Source organism: Ornithorhynchus anatinus, chromosome 3 (genome assembly GCF_004115215.2).
Source record: "Ornithorhynchus anatinus isolate Pmale09 chromosome 3, mOrnAna1.pri.v4, whole genome shotgun sequence".
NCBI lineage: Eukaryota > Metazoa > Chordata > Mammalia > Monotremata > Ornithorhynchidae > Ornithorhynchus > Ornithorhynchus anatinus.
Window position 1 is genome coordinate 8,252,511 of NC_041730.1, and position 25,723 is coordinate 8,278,233.

General features: G+C 51.0%; 1 protein-coding gene across 1 annotated transcript in view; it reads left to right on the top strand.

The window, feature by feature from the left end:
• The window catches only part of SERGEF (secretion regulating guanine nucleotide exchange factor), a 273,746-nt gene that overhangs the window by 66,234 nt on the left and 181,789 nt on the right, over positions 1–25,723 (top strand). The window contains exon 10 of the mRNA XM_029061709.1: positions 9,916–10,082. Within this exon, the coding sequence (XP_028917542.1) occupies positions 9,916–10,082 (167 nt within the window). The remainder of the gene's footprint in view (positions 1–9,915; positions 10,083–25,723) is intronic.

Sequence of the window (25,723 nt, forward strand, 5' to 3'; positions counted from 1 at the left end):
CGCTCGTCGGCTGTGGGACTGCGGGCGAGTCGCTTCACTTCTCTGGGCCTCAGTGGCCTCATCTGGAAAATGGGGATTAACTGTGAGCCTCACGGGGGGGGCGACCCGATGACCCCGGATCTCCCCCAGCGCTTAGAACGGTGCTCCGCACGTAGTAAGCGCTTAACAGATACCAACCTCATTATTATGAGTACAGTGCTCTGCACGTAGTAAGCGCTCAATAAATACTATTGAATGAATGAATGAAAGGTGAGGGTGAGCAGTTTCTGTTTAATATGGAGGAGAATGGAAAACGGCTGGAGTTCTTTTCAGCCAAATGATGTGGGGCAGCAGAGCGAAGTGTGAACCGGAGAGGGTGGTGGCCCTTCTAGACCGTAAGCTCCTTTCGGGGCAGGGGAGGCGTCTGTCAAATCTGTTGAAGTGTACTCTCTCCGGTGCTCATTCCGGTGCTCTTCCCTTAGAAAGAGGTCAATAAATACGACTGACTGGGAGAGATAGGGAGGACGGCGAGGAGACTGTTGCAGTCATCACGCCGGGAAACGACGAGCGCTCAGAGCGGCGTGGCAGCGGTTCGGATGGGGAGGAAAGGGCGGATTCTAGACACGTTGTGAAAGTTGAACCGACAGGATTTAGTGACAGATTGAATGCGTGGGTTGAACGAGGGAGACGGATCGAGGCTAATGCCTGGCAGTCGGGAGAGAGAGTCGTGCCGTCTCCAGAGAGAGAAAGGTCGGGGAGAGGACGGGGTTTGGGTGAGGAGATGAAGAGTTCCGGTTTGGGCACGTTGGGTTTGAGGTGTCGGCGTGCCATGCCGGTGGAGATGTCCTGGAGGCGGGAGAACGCGAGACTGGAGGAAAAGGAGAGAGGTCGGGGCTGGAGAGAGAGATTTGGGAATCATCCGCGTAGAGACGGTCGTTGAAGCCGTGGGAGCGAACGAGTTTTCCAAGGGGACGCGTGTCGCCACAGAAGAGAGGAGGACCCGGAACTTGAGGGAACCGCCCCGACCCGCAACGGTCGGAGGGGAGGAGGTAAAGGAAGAGCCTGTGGAAGAGACTGATGAGATCGTGAGCTCCTAGTAGGCAGGGAACGTATCTACCGGCTCTGTTCTCTTGTAATAATGCTGTCGGTATTTGTTGAGCGCTTCCCGTGTGCAGAGCACCGTTCTAAGCGCTGAGGTGGATACAGGGTCATCGGGTCGTCCCACGTGAGGCTCACGGTCTCCGTCCCCATCTTACAGATGAGGTAACTGAGGCCCAGAGAAGTGAAGTGACTTGCCCACAGTCACACAGCAGAGCCGGGAGTCGAATCCAGGACCCCCGACTCCCAAGCCCGGGCTCTTTCCACCGAGCCACGCCGCTTCCCCAAGCGTTCGGTTTGGCGCTCTGCGCGCAGCAGGGACTCAGTCGGTACGGTCGATCGATCGATCGAGAGGTCAGAGAGATAGGAGGAGAGCCCGGGGAGAAGAGTTTCAGCGAAGCCCATGTTAGATGATATTTCAAGGGAGAGGGAGCCATCCGCAGCGTGGAAGGCAGCAGAAAAGTCCCGGGAGGTCAGGAGGGAGCAGGGGCCATTGGATTTGGGAAGTAGCTGGTCAGTGGCGACCTGAAAGTGGGTCATTTCTTTGGAGTGGAGGGGGTGGAAGAAGCCAGACTGCGGGGGGCCGAGGAGAGAGTTGGAGGGGAGGAAGTGGAGGCAGGGAGGGCGGACGACTCGCTCGAGGAGTTTGGGGAAGAATGGTAGGAGAAGCAGCGTGGCCTAGAGGATAGAGCACGGGCCTGGGGGTCCTTCAGACCTGCGTTCTAGTCCCAGCTCCGCCACTTGTCTGCTGCGTGACCCCGGGCAAGTCACTTCACTGCTCTGGGCCTCGGTTCCCTCGTCTCTAAAATGACGATTAAGACCGTGAGCCTCGTGGGGGACAGGTACCGCGTCCAACCTGATAACCTTGTATCTACCCCGGCGATCAGAACAGTCGCCGGCACACAGTAAGCGCTTAACAAATACCTTTAAGAAAAAGAGAGAGGGGGCCATGGGGTCATGGGAGGATTCTTTTTCAGTAAAGAGGATAAATGGGCATAGGGGAAAGAAGGAGCCATCGGGACGTGAGCGGTCGAAGATGGCGGTCAGGGAGGGAAGGAGGGAGGGGGCAGTTGGTTTGTTGAGGTGAGAAGGAATGGGATCGAAAGCCTAGATAGAGGGGATGGAATTTGAAGGAAGGCAGGCAGTTTCCTCGAGATATTGCCGAGAAGGACAGGAGAGATGAAGAGGGGGCCGGAGAAGGAAGGCACTGTAGAGGAGACTGGAAGATTTTAATATGTATGTTGGTATTTGTTAAGCGCTTACTATGTGCAGAGCACCGTTCTAAGCGCCGGGGTAGACGCAGGGGAATCAGGTCGTCCCACGTGGGGCTCACGGTCTTCATCCCCATTTTACAGATGAGGGAACTCAGGCACGGAGAAGTGAAGTGACTCGCCCACGGTCCCACAGCTGACAAGGGGCAGAGCCGGGAGTCGAACCCATGAGCTCTGACTGTGAAGCCCGGGCTCTTTCCACTGAGCCACGCTGCTTCCCCATTTTAGGGAGAACGCACCTGTTGGTTTCAATTTAATTGACTAGTCATGCAGATTATTAGGAGTAAGAGGTGGTGGGGATGGGGGGGGGTGGGCAGGATGTTTGACTGTTAACTAGCTGTGGGCAGGGAATAGGTTTATTTTTATACCGTACGCGAGCTCTTAGTACAACGCTCCGCACACAGTAACAACTCAATAAATATGGTTGACTTGAGGAGGGAGTTAAAAGCTTGAATCAGCTGTCACGAGCAGCGAGCGTGGGAGTCAATAAGGTTGGGGAAGTATTGTTGCTGGGTGGATGCAAGGGCAGGATGAAAGCAGATGGGGATGAAACTGATTTGGATGGGGGTCGACCTTTCGTCGGGGGTGGCACAAGAAGTACTCGTTCAACGGTATTTATTCGTTAGTATTTATGGAGCGCTTACTAGGTGCAGAGCACCGTACTGAGCGCTCGGAACCAACAAGTCGGCAACAGATAGAGACGGTCCCCGCCGTCCGACGGGCTCACGGTCCGATCGGGGGAGACGGACGGACGAGGACAGTGGCGATGAATAGAGTCGAGGGGAAGGACGGCTCGTAAAAACAGTGGCGACTAAATAGGATCAAGAATAGAATCAAGTAGGAAGGGGTTGGATGGGAATGAGCTGACGGAGACCCCCGAAGGGGGAGGGGGACCCGAGGGTGCCACCGCCAAAGGGGGACAAGGGTGGGACACGGGAGGGTAATTTCACTTCATTTTCTTCAAAATCTGAATGGCGTTTAAACCTCAGGGAAGCCTACGATCCCCAAATCTTTTCCGATCGGCGAACCTTTTCTCTGCAGCCTGGTAAATTCGACGAGGCGCTACAAAGGGGGTCTTAACCTATTCTTCTTAGAGATGTCCAAGTTGCAAAATAAATGGACTCGGCATTATTTTCATTTTGCTAGGCTTAAATGATTCCTAGTCTTGGATGAGCAAGTCAAGTTTTATTAAGTCATTTCATTATGATAAATGCACCTGTGAATTCTTCGTTCCTTCAAGTAAAACACAATACTCCAGCATCTTCGATGCTATTGATCTCAATACCCCCCAAATCAGATGGGATACGAGATTATCCACTACTAGATTATCCACCCATTACCCTTACACCTCCGATACCATTTCAACAGATCCATTTTCTAACCCTTTTCGCTTTAAGAGCACTTTGCAAAGATGAAATCATTTATCTTCAGACCGGAAGGATCCTGGACCTCGCCCGGAAATCAGGTCATCAATCAATCAGTGCTCTTAATTAGAGAAGCAGCGTGGCTCGGTGGCAAGAGCCCGGACCTGGGAGTCAGAGGTCATGGGTTCGAATGCCGACTCTGCCCCTTGTCAGCTGTGTGACTGTGGGCGAGTCACTTCACTTCTCTGGGCCTCAGTTCCCTCATCTGTAAAATGATGGTGAAGACTGTGAGCCTCACGCGGGACGACCTGATTCCCCCGTATCTCCCCCAGCGCTTAGAACAGTGCTCTGCACGTAGTAAACGCTTAACAAATACCAACATTATTATTATTATTATTGTTATTAATTAAACACTTTCAGGAAAGTACAAAGCAGCAGAATTGGTAGATGAGATCCTGCCCTAAAGGAACTTAGCGTCGACAGACCATCCCGACAATTCGTATTTAGACTGTAAACTCCCTGTGTGCGGGGAACATAGCCACTCTGTTGTATTGTATCCTCATTCATTCATTCATTCATTCATTCATTCATTCATTCATTCATTCATTCATTCGTATTTATTGAGCGCTTACTCTGTGCAGAGCACTGTACTGAGTGCTTGGAATGGACAAATCGGTAACAGATAGAGACGGTCCCTGCCCTTTGACGGGCTTACGGTCTTATCGGGGGACACGGACAGACAAGAACAATAGCAATAAATCGAATCAAGAAGCGCTTAGTACAGTATTCTGCACCCAGTAGGTGCTCATTAAATACGATCGATTGATTTCATAAGGATACTTTGTCTCTTTTCCTCCTCATCTTTCTTTTCCTTCCCTCGTCGTTCACTTTATCTCTTCCCCCCTCACCGACCTCCCTCTCCCCGCCGGGTACACCTGATGTAGCCTGTGCCAAAACACATCTGGGCAACGTTTTAGTCCTCTTGGCTACCATTAAATTTGGCTTATAAAACAGCTGTTACATAGCTTTCTTGAAAAAAAGATTAAACGGAAATACTGCCCGAGTTAATCCACTTTCCCCCCCCCCCCATAATCCCTTTCAGGGAAAACATGTATTGCTTCCTAATTGTAAGCATTGAAATTGAGGCTATTTGCCCAAATGCATGAATTATAATCCTAGGTCATTTCAAGAAAAGGAAAGCGGAGAACGTACAAAAGAAAAGCCTTTAATCCACCGTGGAGAAATGCCCATCGCTTGATAAAAAACATAATCAAGCAGAAATGAATCCAGAAACCACAAAATATGAATTTAACAAATAAATCTTTTTTTCAGAAATACAATAGCGTGTCCTTGTATCGACTCATGCCCTTGTCTGGCTTGGAAGGGATCTTTTCTGTGGTTTTCGTCTAGAATAACATGGGTAATTGACTCCTTTCCCCACTTGGTTTTGTTTGTTTAGATCCAGCCCGAATGGGGGAGAAAATGGTGGGGCTCTTTTTCTTTAAAAAGGTCGATTATCTTGCCATTTCCCCCTCAGAGTCCCAGAGAAGCGGGGTGGCCTAGTGGATAGAGCATACACGTAGGAGTCGGAAGGACTTGGGTTCTTATTCCTGCTCTGCCACTTCTCTGTCCGCCACGTCTCCACTTGTCCACCACGCGGAGAAGCAGCGTGGCTCAGTGGAAAGAGCCCGGGCTTGGGAGTCCGAGGTCGTGGGTTCGAATCCCGGCTCTGCCACTCGTCAGCTGTGTGACTGTGGGTAAGTCACTTCACTTCTCTGGGCCTCAGTTACCCCGTCTGTAAAATGGGGCTGAAGACTGTGAGCCTCACGTGGGACAACCTGATTACCCTGTATCTACCCCAGCGCTTAGAACAGTGCTCTGCACATAGTAAGCGCTTAACAAATGGCAACATCATTATTATTATTATTATTACTGTCTGCTGTTGGGTGACCTTGGGCAAGTCACTTCACTTCTCTGGGCCTCAGTTATTTCAACTGTAAAATGGGGACTAGGACGGTGAGCCCCGTGTCCAACCGGATTAGCTCGTAACTGCCCCGGCGCTTAGAACGGTGCTCGACACATGGTAGGAACTTGACAAACACCATCATCGTTATCATTATTATTAGTAGTAATAATAATAAGATGGGGACTGTGCCTGTGAGCTCCATGTGGGGCATGGACGGTGTCCAACCTGATTAGCTTCTATCTACCCCAGTGATAATAATAATGATAATGATAATGTTGGTAATTGTTAAGCGCTTACTATGTGCAGAGCACTGTTCTAAGCGCCGGGGTAGACACGGGGGAATCAGATTGTCCCACGTGGGGCTCACCGTCTTAATCCCCATTTGACAGATGAGGTCACTGAGGCACAGAGAAGTGAAGTGACCTGCCCACAGTCCCACAGCTGACGAGTGGCAGAGCCGGGATTGGAACCCCTGACTTCTGACTCCAAAGCCCGGGCTCTTTCCACTGAGCCACGCAGTGCTTAGAACGGTGCCTGGCACATAGTAAGCGCTTACCAAATAACATGAAGAATGGAAAAAAACCACCACTCTGCCTTTGTCTGCATTAGCCTGAGGATCCTAGAGAAGAGGGCCACCGGGCCACCTAGAAAAATGGACCCAGCATTCTTGGGCAGGGCTTGGTCATGTCATTCTTGGTCATGTCATTCATTCATTCGTTCATTCATTCAATCAATCATATTTACAGAGCACCGTACTAAGCGCCTGGGAGAGTAAAATAGAACAATAAACACGCGTTCCCCGCGGGAAGACGGGGGGGACGACGCCACAGCAGTGAAAATCGTTTAGGGCTGGAGAAGCCGTGGCGGGAGCCTCCCGGCCTAACAATAACGATGGTGTTTGTTAACGGCTTCCTATGCGCCAAGCGCTGTTCTGAGCGTCGGGCGCTGTCGCCGTTGCGCCGTCTCACGCACTGTGCTGCGATCTCAGCGGGCTGAGCAGGAGCATCCCCGAAAGAGAGGCCCCTTCCGGGTCCCGACGGGGACCGGTTCCGGATCGGATGATCCGGTCTCGGGGTGCAGCCCGTAGGGAGCCAGGTTGAACGTTTCCCTTCCGGGGAGCGCGGCGCTCCAGCCCACGGGAAGCGTTCACTGACTCCGTCGCCGTTGTCCTCGTCCGTCCGTCTCCCCCGATTGGACCGTGAGCCCGCCAAAGGGCAGGGACTGTCCCTATCTGTTACCCATCTGTACATTCCAAGGGCTTGGCACGGTGCTCCGCACAGAGTAAGCGCTCCATAAATACTATTGAGTGAATGAACGAATGGTAGCCAAATGGGGGAGCGAACCCGATGGCTGCCGAATCGCTTATCGGCCCACCTTCTCGCGGCCTTCGGACGAGCCACTGGAAAAAAACCTCACCGCCGGGCAGTGAGCGGGTGGAACCGGTTATCCCGGGAAGTGGCGGAGACCGAAAGGGTCGGCGGGTTCGAGGAGAGGAGCAGCGCGGCTCAGTGGAAGGAGCACGGGCTTTGGGGTCGGAGGTCATGGGTTCGGATCCCGGCTCGGCCACCTGTCAGCCGTGTGAACTTAACTTCTCGGTGCCTCAGTGACCTCATCTGTAAAATGGGGATCAAGACCGCGAGCCTCACGTGGGACGACCTGATCCCCTTGTGTCCCCCCCCCCCCCAGCGCTTAGGACGGTGCTCGGCACAGAGTAAGCGCTTAACAGATACCGACGTTATTATTATTATTAATTCATGTCAGTTCCCGCGTGGTGGGTAGATCTTCCCACAGAACCACCCGCTCCTTGTTTTCCCACTCCCCAAGGACCTCCGGCGGTTGCTCGGCCGCCTCTGAATCAAACCGAAACTCCTTAGACCGCTCACTTTTGATATTCTCCCCACCCCGACGTCACAGCCCTGACGTACGCGTCTTTAAATGATTTACTGGTATTGATGTCCGTCTCCCCCTCTAGACTCTAAGCTCGTTGTGGGCACAGAACGTGTCTGCTAATTCTGTTGTGTTGTACTCCATCTACGGGGGCCCCTATAGGGTTCCTCGGGGGGTCTAGAGGGGGACCTAGTGGATGGGGGCAGTTGGTGGATCTACGGGGGCGCTTGGTAGATCTAGAGGGGCATCTGAAGGATCCATAGTAAGGGTACTCAGTGGATCTACAAGGGCACCTGCTGGATCTATAGGGGAACTTGGACAATCTGCAGGGGTACTTGGATCCGGAGGGTCACCCGGTCCTCTAGACCGTAAGCTCCCTGTGGGCGGGGAACGTGTCTGTTTATTGTTCATCTGTCAAATGGGGATGAAGACCGGGAGCCCCACGTGGCACAACCTGATGCCCCTGTGTCTACCCCGGCGCTTAGAACAGTGCTCTGCACATAGTAAGCGCTTATCAAATACCAACGTTATCATTATTATTATTATTGTTGTATCTGTCCTCTCCCAAGCACTCGGTACAGTGCTCTTCACCCACTAAGCGCTCAATATATACCATCGAACGAATGAATGAAACGCTCCGCGCTCGTGCTCGGTAAGTACGACGGATCGCAATCTCATCCTCGGTTGTCCTTTTGTATTACAGTCTTGCGTCTGACTTGTGTAGACCGTGAGCCGTCCAGACCAGGAGCTCCTCACGATTAGGGAATGTGTCTACTGACTCCCCTTATGCTGTACTCTCCCAAGCGCTTAGTACAGAGAAGCAGCGTGACTCAGTGGAAAGAGCACGGGCTTTGGAGTCAGAGGTCGTGAGTTCGAATCCCGGCTCTGCCACTCGTCGGCTGTGTGACTGTGGGCGAGTCACTTCACTTCTCTGTGCCTCAGTTCCCTCATCTGTAAAATGGGGATTAAGACCGTGAGCCCCACGTGGCACATCCTGATGCCCCTGTGTCTACCCCGGCGCTTAGAACAGTGCTCGGCACGTAGTAAGCGCTTAACAAATACCAACATTATTATTACAGTGCTCTGCACACCATAAGGGCTCAGTACCGTGCCTGGCACCCAATAGGCCCTTACTAAATATCATTTAAAAAGCAGCGCTCAGTAAGTGACCCCTGATGGATTGCGGGGATTTGAGAATGACAAGTGCAGTCATGAATTCTATCCCATAGTCCTGATTACACAAAACGCCACCTGGGTTATATATGCTATCCTGTGACGTGAACTTTGCTAGAAGAGATTTCGAAGACATAGAATCTCCTCTGTGCAGTTCACCTGGGTGTCCCCAAGGACCAGGGTGGCTGGTGGGGAGGGCGATTAAGTGAGGAGGAGAAATCTTGATACGATTTGGGAGATTATTAGTAGGGGTCATTTCGGTTCTTTGAGAAGGGGAACTCTTATGATCATCGCCGGGGGCCGGGAATGTGTCTGTTTTCGGAGCCTGGCGCGGAGTAAGGGCTTAAATGGATCGATGGACCGACCGCTCGTCACGAAGCGAGGCGTAATGATCGCAGAAAGCGTCAGAAGATGCGCAGAGCCACGTTAACGCTTCGCTTTTGTGTTCGCTTGGTGGGGTTTGCATTCCGATGCTCATTTTATTTTGCGTGGTGCAGGGGGAGGGGAAAGAGGCTGTGTTGTCTGAGAACGTGTCGATTCCGAGCGAGCGCCGCTTCTGCTCTAACGTTAGGCGCCAGTATATAGAATTCCAAATCGGATGCTGTAACCTGACATTTTCCTCATTATTCTGCAGTTGATATTTAGCAGATGCTTTCCTCGAAGAAGATATGACCATATGTTGAGAGTAGGGCTAAATGAAGCCTTGATACCAAACACAGAGAGTGGAGTAGATTCTCTTAGAATTTAATGTGCGTTACTTTATGTTTTGTCTCTTAAACAAATTTTTTCTCTTACAAACAAATATGTATAAAGATTTTCATACCGTGCATATGGCTATGCATATTTATTGCAGCGATTCTGTTAATATCACACGCCCTGTCAGACGTGGCATTTGAAAAATGAAAGGTTGCTCTTTGTACCTGCTGCCGACTTGTACTTTCCAAGCGCTTAGCCCAGCGCTCTGCACACAGTAAGCGCTCAATAAATACGATTCGAATGAGCGAATGAGGGAAATAACTAAACGAATCGAATTTGGTTACAGATTGTTGGAGACGTTCTTTATTTCCGGCTTATCGTTATATTGATTTTGGGGTATCGGGCTGCGGCTATTTATATTCCCGTGGCCACGGAGCCTGCTTTCAAATGAAGGGATTAATTTAAAAATATTTGTGTTTAGAAACTGGCAAGGTTTTTACCTGGGGCAGAGCAGATTATGGACAACTCGGGAGGAATCGGAAGGTTCAAGAGGAATGGAAGAAAGAGGAGCCCGATCGATCCCCACCTTCCAAGGACGTCTCCAAGATGGAGCCCATTCCCGTTCCTGGCTTAACTGGAGCATCGGAGGTATATGTTACAGCACGTTTTAATAAGCTTTAAGTAGCGGGGAAGTGGGGTTTTTTTTTGGGTCTTTTGCCCTAAACTACACACTACGGGGAGTTTCTTTTATTCATTCACCTCACTCAGGATATATTTCTCCTCAAATTCTTGCGAGTTTGCATTCGTATTGAAAAAAGAGATCTGTTTCCCTTGGGAAACTGCTACTCTCCTTCCACAACCCAGCCTGCACACTTGGCACCTCTAATGCCAACCTTCTCACTGTGCCTTGAGCTTACCTGTCTCGCCGCCGACTTCTCACCCACGTCCTGCCTCTGGCCTGGAACATCTTCCCTCCTCAAATCTGACAGACAGTCACTCTCCGTCCGTTCAGAGCCTTTCATTCAGTAGTATTTATGGAGCGCTTACTCTGTGCAGAGCACTGTACTAAGCGCTCGGGATGGACAAATCGGTAACAGATAGAGACGGTCCCCGCCGTCTGACGGGCTCACGGTCTAATCGGGGGAGACGGACGGACGAGAATAATAACAGTGAATAGAATCGAGGGGCTGAACGTCTCATTAAAACGATAGCAAATCAATAGAATCAAGGCGTTGTACGGCTCATTAACAGAATAAATAGGGTGATGAAGATATATACAGTCGAGCGGACGAGTACGGTGCCGAGGGGATGGGACGGGAGAGGGGGAGGAGCGGAGGGAAAGCGGGGAGAAGAGGGTCTAGCTGCGGAGAGGTGAAGGGGGGCGTAGAGGGAGCAGAGGGAGCAGAGGGGAAAGGGGAGTTCAATCAGGGAAGGCCTCTCGGAGGAGGTGAGCTTTAAGTAGGGTTTCGAAGAGGGGAAGAGAGAGAGTTTGGCGGAGGTGAGGAGGGAGGGCCTTCCGGGACCGCGGGAGGACGCGGGCCAGGGGCCGACGGCGGGACGGGCGAGACCGGGGGACGGCGAGGAGGCGGGCGGCGGAGGAGCGGAGCGTGCGGGCTGGGCGGAGGGAAGAGAGAAGGGAGGAGAGGTGGGAGGGGGCGAGGGGACGGACGGCCTCGGAGCCCAGAGCGAGGAGTTTTTGTTTCGTGCGGAGGTCGACGGGCGACCGCCGGAGGTGTTTGAGAAGGGGAGTGACGGGCCCGGACCGTTTCTGCGGGAAGATGGGCCGGGCGGCCGAGTGAAGAATAGACTGGAGCGGGGCGAGAGGGGAGGAAGGGAGGTCGGAGAGAAAAGCCTTAATCAAGGCCCACCTCTTCCAGGAAGACTTCCCTGACTAAGCCCTCCTTTCCTCTTTTCCCACACCCTTCTGCGTCGCCCTGCCTCTCTTCCTTTATTCCCCCACCCCCGGCCCCACGGCACCTATGTCCGTATCCGTAATTTATTTATTTGTGTCGATGTCTGTCTCCCCCTCTAGATTGTAAGCTCGATGTGGGCAGGGAATGTGTTGTACTCTCCCAAATGCTCAGTCGAGTGCCCTATACATAGTAAGTGCTCAATGAAGGCAGTTGTTTGATCGGATGCTTTATTTTAGTCTTCCGCCTTTTTAACCCCAAGACTTCAATAACAGATTGTGAGCTCCTTTTTTTATGGTATTTGTTACCCGCTCGCTCTGTGCCAGGACTGTCAAGTTCATCAGATTGGACCCAGTCTCTGACCCCAAAGAGCTCACGGTCTTCGATTAGACCGTGAGCCCGTCACTGGGCCGGGATCGTCTCTATCCGTCGCCGAATTGTCCATTCCAAGCGCTTAGTGCAGTGCTCTGCACATGCTAAGCGCTCAATCAATACTATTGAATGAACCCCTGTTTTCCAGATGAGGTAACTGAGACCCAGAGAAGTGAAGTGACTCGCCAAAGTCACACAGCAGCAGACAAGTGGCGGGGCCGGGATTAGAACCCAGATCCTCCTGACCCCCAGGCCACACTGCTTCCCCTTGAGGGATCGCGTCTACCGATTCGGTTGAACCGTACTCTCCCCGGTGCTCAGAACAGCGCTCTGCTCACAGAAAGGGCTCCATAAATGCCACCGATGGGTTGACGCGTACAGAGTGTTTTGAATCCTTGAAGAGAGGAACTAGGGAAGGTAGCCCTCCCAGCTGAAGCCATTTTAATGGAGTGATCCCCCCCCCCTTGCACTCAAAGCATGTTGAATGAATTACGGAACTCGCGTTGTGCCTGCAGTTATCATCAGACTAATTACCATCCCAGAGGGGCTTTTGAACCCGGGAGATCTGACCTTGCTCGGCTTTCTCATTTATATAGGACATTTCTAACTAAATTTTGCACGGGAAGGGGCGGGGGCGAGGGAGGAGGGGGGGAGGAGGAAACCCACCAAAAACAAAAGGCGACAGACACAAGTTTGGTTCTTTCGTATTTCGGATATTCGAGATAGGGTCATCTGCCCGGTGATAGAATTTCCTTCAGTGGTTTCAGTCAGGAAATGCAATTTTTGCCCCGTTTATTGTTTCGGCTACTTCCCACCCACCCCTTGCCTACATCCTCCCTCTGGCCCGGAACTCCCTCCCCCTACGTAGCTGACAGGCAACCGTTCTTTCCCCCTCAAAACCTGATTAACGATCCCATCTCTTTCACGAGGCCTTCCCTGACTAAGCCCTCATTTTCCTCTCCCTTCTGCGTCACCCACGCACTTCGATCTGTCCCAGTTAAGCACTTGATAGTCAACCTCACCCTCTGCCCTGAAACACTCACACCCATATTCGTAATTTACTTTAATATCCGTCTCCCACTCTACCCTGTGAGTTCCCGTGGGCGGGGGACGTGTCTACCGACTCTGTTGTATTATGCTCTCCCGAGTGCTCAGCACAGGGTTCTGCGCGCGGGAAGCACTCGATAAACTCCACTGATTGATACTGATTGATTTCCTCAAGTGGCTGAAGCCCGACCCTCATGAGACGGGAGTCATGCCTGTACTTAGGTTTCAAACTTTAGGATTATTTAGATGTCTTGATTTTGACCTAGAAATAATCATTGTGCTACTTAATAATAATAATAACGTTGGTATTTGTTAAGCGCTTACTATGTGCCGAGCACCGTTCTAAGCGCTGGGGTAGACATAAGGGAATCAGGTCGTCCCACGTGGGGCTCACAGTCTTAATCCCCATTTTACAGATGAGGGAACTGAGGCCCAGAGAAGTGAAGTGACTTGCCCACAGTCACACAGCCGACAACTTGTTAAGCACTTACTATGCGCCAGGCACTGTACTGAGCACTGCGGTAGATACAACACAGTCGGGTTGGACGCAGTCCCAGTCCCCCATAGGGCGCACAGTCTTAATGCCCATTTTCCAGATGAGGAAACTGAGGCCCAGAGAAGCGAAAAGTCTTGCCCAAGGTCACACAGCAGACAGGTGGCGGAGCCGGGATTAGAACCCAGGTCCTTCTGACTTCCAGGCCCCGGGCTCTAGCGACGAGGCCCGTGGGTCATGGCTTTTGGTTTCCCCCGGAGATAATAATAATAATAATAATAATGTTGGTATCTGTTAAGCGCTTACTACGTGCAAAGCACTGTTCTAAGCGCTGGGATAGACACAGGGGAATCAGGTCGTCCCACGTGGGGCTCACGGTCTTCATCCCCGTTTTACAGATGAGGGAACTGAGGCCCAGAGAAGTCGAGTGACTCGCCCACAGTCACACAGCTGACAAGCGGCCGAGCTGGGATTCGAACCCACGACCTCTGACTCCCAAGCCCGGGCTCTTTCCGCTGAGCTACGCTGCTTCTCTATGCCAGTGATTCCCAAATCGCTGATATGCCGCATCACAAATATCAAATCACAGATCTCCAAATCACAAATCACAAATATCCAAATCACAGGATATGCCGGTGATTCCCAAATGGGATAACTGTGGCTAGAGCTGGTTGGGTTTGGCACCGATAATAATAATAATAATAATAATAATAATGATGATGATGGTATTTCTAAGTGCTTACTATGTGCCAGACACTGTACTGAGCGCTGAGGCACTATACTAATTATGCCACCTGGCTGATGGGCGGAGTCGGATGGCTCCCGGAAGAAATAGCGGGGGCCTGGGAGTCGGAGGACCTGAACCCTACTCCCGCCTCTGCCACTTGCTTGCTGGATGACCTTGGGCAAGTCAGTTCACTTCCCTGTGCCTCAGTTTCCTCACCCGGGACTGCAGTACCTTTTCTCCCTCCTACGAGACTGAACCCCAGCTGGGACGGGGGTTGAGCGCAAGCTGATTATCGTGTATGTGGAGCAGTGCTGGATATCTAGAAGCAGCGTGGCTCAGTGGAAAGCGCCCGGGCTTTGGAGTCCGAGGTCATGGGTTCGAATCCCGGCCCCACCACTTATTTATTTAAGAAGCGCCGTGGCTCAGTGGAAAGAGCAAGGGCTTTGGACTTGTCAGCTGTGGGACCGTGGGCGAGTCACCTCACTTCTCTCGGCCTCCGTTACCTCATCTGGAAAATGGGGATTAAGACCGTGAGCCCCACGTGGGACATCCTGATTCCCCCGTGTCTACCCCAGCGCTTAGAACGGTGCTCGGCACACAGTAAGCGCTTAACAAATGCCAACATTATTTAGAGGTACAGATCCGAGTGCACTGGCAAAGAGAAGAAATTTTCATCATCTGTATCATCATCATCAACAGTGGTATTGAGCTCTTACTGGGTACAGAACACTGTACTGAGCGCTTGGGAGAGTCAGGCTTAGTCGGGTAAAGGCTTTTGGAGAAAGTATGATTTTCTTGCCTCAATATTTTTGCTTTTTGATGCAACAGGCGTATTTCCTGCAGCCTCAGCCCTGTCTTACCTTTAGCTCAGAGCAGCTACGGGCAAGAACAGTGGCTGTTGTCTGGTTATTGTACAAGTGACCGTTGGGTGTGTGAGAAATAAATGAGCCCTCGGTGGTTTCGTTTACGATAGCGGACGCTCCTGAACGGAGAAAGAAAGGCATCTCGGTAAGAAGTGTATGGGTTTAAGTGTTGGCGTTGACACTGATCTCTCTTTGAGGGGAAATTGATTTTCAATCCGTTCAAACATGGAAATCTGGGAAGTTAGAACTAGGACAGGAGCTGTCTGTGATCCCTTCATAAAGCGGCGTGGTGGACAGACCACAGGCCCGGGACTCAGAAGGTCGTGGATTGTAATCCCGGCTTCGCCACTTGTCTGCCGGGTGACCTTGGGCGAGTCACTTCCCTTCTGAGGGCCTTGACGACCTCATTTCAAAATGGGGATCGAGTCCGTGAGCCCCACGTGGGCCGGGGACTCTGTCCAATCCGATTTGCTTGCGTCTACCCCGGCGCTTGGTACGGTGCCTGGAGCCTAGCAAGTGCTTAGGAAATATTACACGGGAAGAGCTCATTATGATTATTAATAAAGTAGGATGCTCGCTAAGTGTGTGGAGGTGCCTGATCAGTGCTTTTTTAGGAATAAAAGTAGTCCAGAGAAAGACTGTGATACCCTATTTCTATTGGAAATGCCATTAAAATACTCTATTCCCCCTCTAGACCGTAAACTCGATTGGGGAAGGGAATGTGTCTGTTATATTATTGTACTGTACTCCTCGAGCGCTTAGTACAGTGCCCTGCACCTACTAAGCGCTCAGTAGGTACTACCGACTGACTGTCGGAGACCGGTGAGTCGCGTGGCCAAAGGGACGACCGTCATTTCGGGAAGATCAGCGTCTCATCGTCTTTCTCCTCATCGTCAGCGGCATCCGGGTGGCTACCGAGTGAGCGGCGCGGTGGTCCGTACCCATTTCCGAGGACGTCGCCGCCGGGGGTAGGACGCGACGTTCCGTGCTCCCGGGGAGTTTACGATCCGACGAGGCCAACGATCAGACCCCGAAACTGTTTACCAATAATGGGAGCAGAAGGAAGGACCAGGGCATACCGGGAAGTAGTACGAATGCGTGAGGATAATAATGATATTTGTTAAGCGCTCACTGTGTGCCAAGCACTGTACTAAGTGCTGGGGTGGAGACAAGCAGAGATCGGGTTTGGGCCAAGTCCCTGTCCCTTGTGGGGCTCACAGTCCCGATCCCCGTTTCACAGGCGAGGTAACTGAGGCACAGAGAAGTAAAGCGACTTGCTCCAGGTCACACAGCGGACGGGCGGCGGAGCCGGGGTTAGAACCCATGACCTTCTGACTGCCAGGCCCGTGCTCTGTCCCCTGCACCGTGCTGCTTCTGCATCAGGATGAAATCGCCGAATCGGTTCATTCGTTCCGTCCTATCTATCGAGCGCTCACCGTGCGCAGAGAGCACTGTACTAAGCGGTTGAGAGAGGACGGTACAGCGATGAACAGACACGTGCTCTGCCCACAGTGAGCTCACAGTCTAGAGGGAGAAAGACGTTAATAGAAATAAATCAATTACAGATATGTACAAAATGGTATATGTGGTACATATCTGAATAAAAAATTACCTGTACAAATAAGGAAATGAAAATATACATGAGTACGTAAGTCCTTAGGGTAGGTATGAATTATGCAAGGCCGTGGCTCGGTGGAAAGAGTCTGGGCTTCGGAGTCAGAGGTCATGGGTTCGACTCCCGGCTCCGCCGCTTGTCAGCTGCGTGACCGTGGGCATGTCGCTTCACTTCTCTGTGCCTCAGTTACCTCATCTGTAAAATGGGGATCAACTGTGAGCCTCACGTGGGACGACCTGATGACCCTGTATCTCCCCCAGCGCTTAGAAGCAGCGTGGCTCAGTGGAGAGACCACGGGCTTTGAAGTCAGAGGTCATGAGTTCGAATCCCAGCTCTGCCACTTTGCTGTGTGACTGTGGGCAAGCCACTTCACTTCTCTGGGCCTCAGTCACCTCATCTGTAAAATGGGGATTAAGACTTTGAGCCCCACGTGGGACATCCTGATTCCCCCGTGTCTGCCCCAGCGCTTAGAACAGTGCTCGGCACATAGGAAGCGCTCAACAGATACCAACGTTATTAGAACAGTGCTCTGCTCATAGTAAGCGCTCAACAGATACCAACGTTATTATTATTCATAAAGATGATGCTGGGTTGATGTGAATGGGGTGATGCAGATTGAATCGGGGAAGACTTCCTAAAGGAAGTCCAACCCGATAACCTCGTATTCACCCCTGCGCTTAGAACGGTGCCTGGCCCAAAGTAAACGCTTAACAGATACCATCGTTATTATTATTAAAGGAGTTGTGATTTAATGATGATGATAATAATAACGACGGTATTTGTTAAATGCTTACTAGGTGCCAAGCACTGTTGGTCATCGGGTCATCGGGTTGTCCCGCGTGGGGCTCCCGGTCTTCATCCCCATTTCACGGATGAGGTACCTGAGGCACAGAGAAGCAAAGTGACCTGCCCAAGGTCGCACCGCAGACAGGTGGCGGAGCCAGCATTAGAACCCACGTCCTCTGTCTCCCAGATGAGAGATAGGGACATAAGTGGCCTGGGGCTGGGGGGGAGTGAAGAAAGGGAGCAAGTCGGGGTGCTGCAGAAGGGAGCGGGAGAAGAGGAAAGAGGGGCTTAGTGAGGAAGGGCCTCTTGGAGGAGATGGGCCTCCGATGAGGCTTCGAAGCGGAGTCGGGGGGGGGGGGGAGTCATTGCTTTTTTAGAAGGAAGGGCTGCGGAAACAGAGAATTCATCAGTCGGGCTTTCTCTTTAGGGGGTGGGGGGGGGGAGGAGGGAGTTTCAAGCCGGGGAGAATCAATTAATCCCTGAAGCCAAAAAGAATAATGACCCGGAGGTGGGTAGAGGGGTGGGGAATGGGGTGTGTCTCCAATTCCGGAGCCTTCTTTGTCCCTGTGTCCACTGGAACCCGAGCCGTCGGTTTTAGCCTTCTGGGCCCGATTAAGGAAGGGTCCGATGGGTTTGGAGCAATGGAAGTCTGGAAGTGTCTGGCACAGAAGGTACACGGCAAATGTAACCGAGAAGCGGCGTGGCCCAGAGCACGCGGCTGGGCGTCGGAAGGACCTTGGGCGAGTCACTTCACTTCTCCGTGCCTTGGTTTCCTCACCGGTAAAACGGGGATTAAGACAGAATCCCCTGTGGGACGTGGACAGAATCCAGACTCCTTACCTGGGGTCCTTTCCAGTGCCTACCGTATAGCGTGGCTCAGTGGAAAGAGCGCGGGCTTTGGAGTCAGAGGTCATGGGTTCGAATCCCGGCTTGGCCGTTTGCCAGCTGTGTGGCTTCGGGCGAGTCACTTGACTTCTCGGTGCCTCAGTTACCTCATCCGTAAAATGGGGATTAAGACCGTGAGCCCCACGTGCGACGACCCGATTCCCTTGTGTCTACCCCGGCGCTTAGAACGGTGCTCGGCACACAGTAGGCGCTTAACGGATACCGACATCATTATTATATGGGAAGTGCTTAACAAATACCATTTAAAAAAAAAGGACCCGGGTTCTAATCCTGTCTCCGCCACTTATCGGCTGGGCGACCTCGGGCAGGTCGCTTCACATCTCTGTGCCGTCCTCCGGACTGTTAGCTGGTGGTGGGCAGGGAACCTGTCTGTGTGGTTATATCGTAATCTCCCAAGTGCTTACCTTGTGCAGAGCACTGTACTAAGCGCTCAATAAATACGACTGACTGGTCGATGGTGCCTAACTTACCTCATGTGTAAAATGGGGATTGGCTCCCCTTGCCATACTGATGGGCTGTAGCGAAGGGAAACGGCAAGGCCTAGTGGATAGCGGATAGTCTGACTGATTAAAGTTTATCTACCCCAGCACGTAAACAGTGTTTGATGCATAATAAGCTCTTAACAAATATACTAATCTCTCTCTATATAAAATAATGATAATAATATCCAGCATTAAGATTTCATTTTGTTAAAGCTGGTCGCCCAGCCTGTCTTGCATTTTAGGTGATGAAAGACCCACTCGCCTGTTGGTAACCTGTTCAGAGTACCTTTCTTCTCATTGAGCAAGAAAGCAACCAGGATCTGTTAGAGAGAACTCAATCAGCGTGGCTCAGTGTGGAAAGAGCCCGGGCTTGGGAGTCAGAGGTCATGGGTGCGAATCCCGGCTCGGCCACTTGTCAGCTGGGTGACTGTGGGCGAGTCACTTCACTTCTCTGGGCCTCAGTTCCCTCCTCTGGAAAATGGGGATTAACTGTGAGCCTCACGTGGGACCGCCTCACGACCCTGTATCTTCCCCAGCGCTTAGAACGGTGCTCGGCACATAGTAAGCGCTTAACCAATGCCAACATTATTATTATTGTTATTCAATTGAAAGAACTATTTTCTCCCTGAGAAGACAGCACTGCCTTCGGGGAGCATCAACTCTGCCCTCAGCGCAGGGTTTTTAAAAATAGTTTTGGGGTGTTTGAATTTTTTTGAAAACCATGTGCTGCACTGCAGCTGTTCTGGATCTGATTTCCAGAATTTCTTTGTAGGCATGTAATGATAAGGCAGATTATAGCAGGGAAGTAGGAATGTTTGGCCATGTTTCTATTCCCCTCCCCGTCAGTTCAAAAAGGAACGTTTTATATGTTATTTGATTAAAATCACAGAGTCAAGTTTGAACTTCATTAATCCTCGTAGCTGGGGGCTGCACCACTGGCAGCTTCTCTTCATATTCTCCCGAGATGGCACTCTCGGAAAAGCTCCCCGCGTTTGGGAAACATTCTCGCGTATAAAATGAACGAAGTCATTTTCGCTTCCCCCGATGTCTCTCTGTAACGCGCCCCGCATTCCTACTCGTTCGAATTCATCGGTCTCGGCGGTTTTGCGTGATATTCATCACTGACCGATTCCGGCAGGCTGCACGTCGCCGTGGGCGGGAAGCGAGGAAGAATTTCCGAGTTAATAAATAAAACAACAACCATCCGGCAGGTTACTGATAGGGTGGCACGGTCGGAAAGTCGCTCAGAAGGCTCATTCTGTTGATGAATGACACGTGTGAATGGTGGAGTTTGGAATCGGACCATCGGTCGTGCCTGTCAGGCAGTCTGTCATTTTTATTGAGTGCATACTGTGTGCAGAGCGCTGTATTAAGCTCTCGGGAGGGTACAGTCGAACGATTTAGTAGACGCTGTGCGCAGAACACTGTACTAAGCATTTGGAAGAGCAGAAAAAAACAGATTTCCTAGACGTATTCTCTGCCCAGAAGAAGCTTACAGTCTAGTAGGGAGACAGACGTTAAACTGAGAAGCAGCGTGGCCTAGTGGACAGAGCACGGACCTGGGAGACAGAAAGACCTGGGTTCTAATTCCGACTCTGCCACTCGTCTGCCGTGTGACACTGGGCAAGACCCTGTGCCTCAGTTCCTTCATCTGTAAAATGGGGCTTCAGTCACTCAGTCGTATTTCTTGAGCGCTTACTGTGTGCAGAGCAAGTCTGTGGCCCACGTGGGCCGATTTGATTTGCGTGTATCCACCCCAGTGTTCAGTACAGTGTCTGGCACATAATAAGTATTTAACCAATATCATTATTATTAACAACAATAATAATAAATTACAGATATTGACCTGGGCTGAGGGTGGGATGATTACAGGGAGAGGGAGTGGAGGAAATGAAGGCTTAGTCGGGGAAGGCCTCTAGGAGGAGATGTGATTTTAATAAGGCTTTGGAGGGGAGGAGGGTGGTGATCTGTCGGATCTGAAGAAGATAATGATCATAATGTTGGTATTTGTTCAGCGCTTACTATGTGCAGAGCACTGTTCTAAGCGCTGGGGGAGGGAGATACAGGGTAATCAGGTCGTCCCACGTGAGGCTCACAGTTAGTCCCCATTTTACAGATGAGGGAACTGAGGCCCAGAGAAGTGAAGCGACTTGCCCACGGTCACACAGCTGACAAATGGGGGTACCGGGTCAGAAGCAGGACCCGGCGGCGCGATAGACGAGATCGAGGTCCGAGCAAAGTCACTGAGCTCACTCACTTTGAAATCGTGGAGGTAAGATGGGAGGGGGCAGCGTGATTGAGGGCCTTAAAGCCAGTCGTCAGGAGTTTCTGTTTGGTGGGCAGATAGATGGGCAACCAACCACTGGAGGTTCTTGACGAGCGGGGAAACGCGGACTAAACGTTTCTGTAGAAAAATGATCCGGGCGGCAGGGTGGAGTACGGACCGGAGTGGGGAGAGACGGGAGGCCGCGCGGTCAGCCAGGTGGCCGGGCCAGTAGTCAGGGCGAAGGAGAAGCCAACAGATCAACCCGGTAGTGGTTTCAGAGTTCAAGGCAAGCACCGGTCACTTCTCCCTCCCCTCGGGACTCCAGTAGGAAAGATCCCTCCTCCGGAAACCACTGTATCAGGGCAGGAAAAACCAATTTCCTTAGAGCCCTCCCCTCACTGGGCTCACCGACGCGGCTGATCTGCAGCGGTCGGTCGGTGGTGTTTATTGAGCGCTTACTAGAGAAGCAGCGTGGCTCAGTGGAAAGAGCCCGGGCTTTGGAGTCAGAGGTCATGGGTTCGAATCCCGGCCCCGCCGCCTGTCAGCTGTGTGACTGTGGGCGAGTCACTTCACTTCTCTGGGCCTCGGTGACCTCATCTGTAAAATGGGGATGAAGACGGTGAGCCCCACGTGGGACGACCCGATTCCCCCGTGTCTACCCCAGCGCTTAGAACGGTGCTCGGCACATAGTAAGCGCTTAACAGATACCAACGTTATTATTATTACTATAATACTTATGGTACTTGCTAAGCGCTTACTATGTGCCGAGCACCGTTCTAAGCGCTGGGGTAGATACAAGTCAATCAGGTTGGACACAGCCCCTTGTCCCACATGGAGCTCACATTCTCATTCCCCATTTTCCAGATGAGGTAACTGAGGCCCAGAGGAATGAAGTGACTCGTCCAAGGTCACCCAGCAGACATGTGGCAGAGCCAGAAGTAGAACCCAGGTCCTTCCGAACTCCAGGCCCGTGCTCCATCTATCCACTTAGCCACGCCGGAGACGATTGTAATGAGTGCTTGGGAGAACACAACAGAATTAGCAGACGGGTTCCCTTCCCTTAATGAGTTTCCAGTCCGTTCATCAGCCTCGAAGGGAGGATTGTCAGGCTTATCCCGGGCCAGGACCGGGATAATTGGTGCCTCGATCTTTCCGGCGTTCCGTGAGTTGAGGCTGTTCTCCTCGTTGACCTTGGCATCGGCACCTTGAGCGTGTGACTTAACGGGGTCTAGTTGTCTGAACCAATATCGGGTCCTCAGATCGAGAAGTCGAAGGGGAAGAGCCCGGGCTCGGGAGTCAGGGGACACTGAGTTCTAATCCCGGCTCTGCCGAGGGCCTGCCGCGTGACTTTGGCCAAGTCGCTTCGCTTTTCTGGACCTGAGTTTCCTCATTTGGAAAACGGGGATTCAATGCCTGTTCTCCCTCCTACTCAGATTGTGAGCCCCATGTGGGACAGGGAATGTGTCCCTGCTGATCAACTTGTGTCTAAGCAGCATGGCTCAGTGAAAAAGAGCCCGGGCTTGGGAGTCAGAGGTCATGAGTTCAAATCCCAGCTCTGCCACTTGTCAGCTGTGTGACTGTGGGCGAGTCGCTTCACTTCTCTGTGCTTCAGTTCCCTCTTCTGTAAAATGGGGATGAAGACTGTGAGCCTCACGTGGGACCACCCGATGACCCCGTATCTCCCCCGGCGCTTAGAACGGTGCTCTGCACATAGTAAGCGCTTAGCAAATACCAACATTATTCTTATTACCCCAGCAGTTAGAAAATTGTTTGCCACTTAGGAAGCGCTTAACAAATACCATAGAATAATAATAATAATTGCACCTCGGAGGCTGAGAAGAGTGAATTTTGTTTAAACTTTGTTGCAAGTCTTTTTGTTTTCTCTGTGCGCTTTTTATTCTGAGGCATGCTCTCCACCTCTCAGATCATATTAATTGAGCCATTTGGTATATTATGTTGTATCTTCTTCCGAATCGGGCCTAAGAGAGCCGTAAAAATTTTTTCTGTGTTAGTACTTATTGATTAGTACTGTTTTATAAGAGTTTTTTTCTACCATTTAGAGAGCTTCCTTCTTCAGTGAAAACATCATTAGAAATTAAATAAGAAAATAATCGTGTTCCACTTTCCTCCCCCGCCTTCCAAATGCCTCAGATTTTGTTCCTGGGCTTTCTTGTCGTCCATCTTGGTGCCGTCTGCGGGTTAGTTTTAGATTGCTCCCCCGCTAGACTGTCAGCTTGTTGCGGGCAGGGAATGTGTCTGTTATTGTTATTTTGTACTCTCCCAAGCGCTTAGTACAGTGCTCTGCACACAGTAAGTGCACAGTAAATATGACCGAGTGAATTGTGAGCGGTACTGATGGAAGAAGTTTCCTCAAAGTATGTGTCTGAGTCCAGAGCCGTTCAGCTGTCAGTGACCAGATGGGTAGTGATCCTTCCGGCCAGAGTATTTTGCGGAGAAGGAAGCTCGCACCTCAAAATCACCTCTGGTTTTTGCTTATTTTGCAGAAGATACGTTTTAGGCCTGTACGTTCTAATACGTTCTCGCCGTCTCTCTGGTCTATTTGACTTTTGGATTGTGTCCAACCCGATTATCTTGTATAATAATAACGATTGTAGTTGTGAAGCGCTTACTATGTGCCAAGCACTGTTCCAAGCGCTGCGGTAGATACAAGGTCGTCAGGTTGTCCCACTTGGGGCTCACGGTCTTCATCCCCATTTTATAGATGAGGGAACTGAAGCACAGAGAAGGGAAGTGACTCGCCCGCAGTCACACAGCTGACAAGCGGCGGAGCCGGGATTAGAATCCACGCCCTCTGACTCCCAAGCCTGGGCTCTTTCCACTAAGCCACGCCGCTTCCCCGGAGCTTAGATGAGTGCCTGGCCCATAGTAGGTGCTCACCGAATACCAGTTATTACTATTATCATCCTTTTCTTTCATCATCTATCTCACCACCAACCCACTGTCCTCTTCCTCCCTCTGGCCTGGAACTTCCTTCCCCTCCATATGGCAGAGCACCACTTTCCTCGTCTTCAAGCCTTTCTTAAAATCACATCACTTTCAAGAGGCCTTCCCCGATTAAATCCTATTTTCCCTTATTCCCTCTTCCTTTGGTGCATCCTCTTAAACACCTGATACTCACCCCCGCCTCAGCCCCATAGCACTTAGGTATATACCTACAATTATCCGACACACATCGATTCTCCCCTTCTTCAGAGCCTCACCGAAGTCCTTGATTCTATTTATCTTGATGATGTTGTCTTGTTTTTGTTTTCTTCTGTTTTGCCTTGCCGTCCGTCTCCCCCGTTTAGACTGGGAGCCCGCCACTGGGCAGGGACTCTCTCTGTCTGTTGCCGAATTGTACATTCCAAGCGCTTAGTACAGTGCTCTGCACATAGTAAGCGAGCGGTAATAATGTTGGTATTTGTTAAGCGCTTACTACCCCATTGCTTAGAACGTAGCTGGGCACATAATAACGTTGGTATTTGTGAAGCGCTTACTATGTGCAGAGCACTGTTCTAAGCGCTGGGGGGGGATACGGGGTAATCAGGTCGTCCCACGCGAGGCTCACAGTCTTCACCCCCGTTTTACAGATGAGGTGACTGAGGCCCAGAGAAGCGAAGTGACTCGCCCACAGTCACACAGCGGACAAGTGGCAGAGCTGGGATTGGAACCCATGACCTCTGACTCCCAAGCCCGGGCTCTTTCCACTGAGCCCCGCTGCTTCTTGCTCAATAAATACCGATGAATGAATGAAAGGCCCATCTCCTCCCAGAGGCCTTCCCTGACTAAGCCCTCCTTTCCTCTTCCCCTGCTCTCTTCTACGTCGCCCTGACTCGCTCCCTTCATTCATCCCCCCACCAAGCCCCACAACATTTATATCCGTATCTTTATTTCTGTTAACATCTGCCTCCCCCTCTAGACTGTAGCTCGATGTGGGCAGGGAATGTGTCTGTTTATTTTATATTGTACTCTCCCAAGCACTGAGTACAGTGCTCTGCACCCAGTAGGTGCTCAATAAGTACAATCGATTGATTGATTACCTGTGTGTGTGTGTGTATGTGTGTAAAGTGACCAAAATATCCTTTCTTTCCTCACTGAAAGTTCCGAGGCAGAATCACAGTCCGCAATTTTCTGAATGTTAACTGGTTAAGAATTGTGAAAATGCAGTTAGGTCTATGCAGGAAAATTCTGGCTCCAGGGGTGTCTATTTTTTACAAGATTAATACGCAGGGTAATTTCAATCCAAGCGAAAGCCTTTGAAGCGGGAGGCTCAGGGAGAAGGCCCAGGCTCAAACCTACAGTTTTCCGTACTCGATTCGCTATTGAATCTGTTACAGGGAGGAGATTAAGCCAGTCAATAGAGGCTAAAATGAGAGAAGATCAATGGGCAAGAATAGTGTGCATTGGAACAAAACCATCAAATCTACAGCCTTTTCTGCAGAAAACCATTGTTCAAACCTCCACTTTCAGATGAAAAATGATACAAACCCAACTATTTAACCATATAAGGTCTTTAATGATTGACCTGACTTCAGTTCATTTCCACAGGAGCTCAGTTGCTTCAGGACTGCTCATGTTTCTTACACTACTCTCTTTTCTTTCAACTTAAAATTTAATGGGGATTTTGGGAAACCCTATCAAAATAGTAAATTTAATCTGTGAAGGAATTCAGGAATGAAGTAACAGGATGGGAAAAACATTTTAAAAACTGAACCTTTTACTGATTTTGGGGATAAAGTGGTAGAATGCTGTTCAGGTCATTTTGCAACCTCGTTTGCCGTTTGATATAATGAGCTCTGGCATTTTGGGACAGTGTCATTTC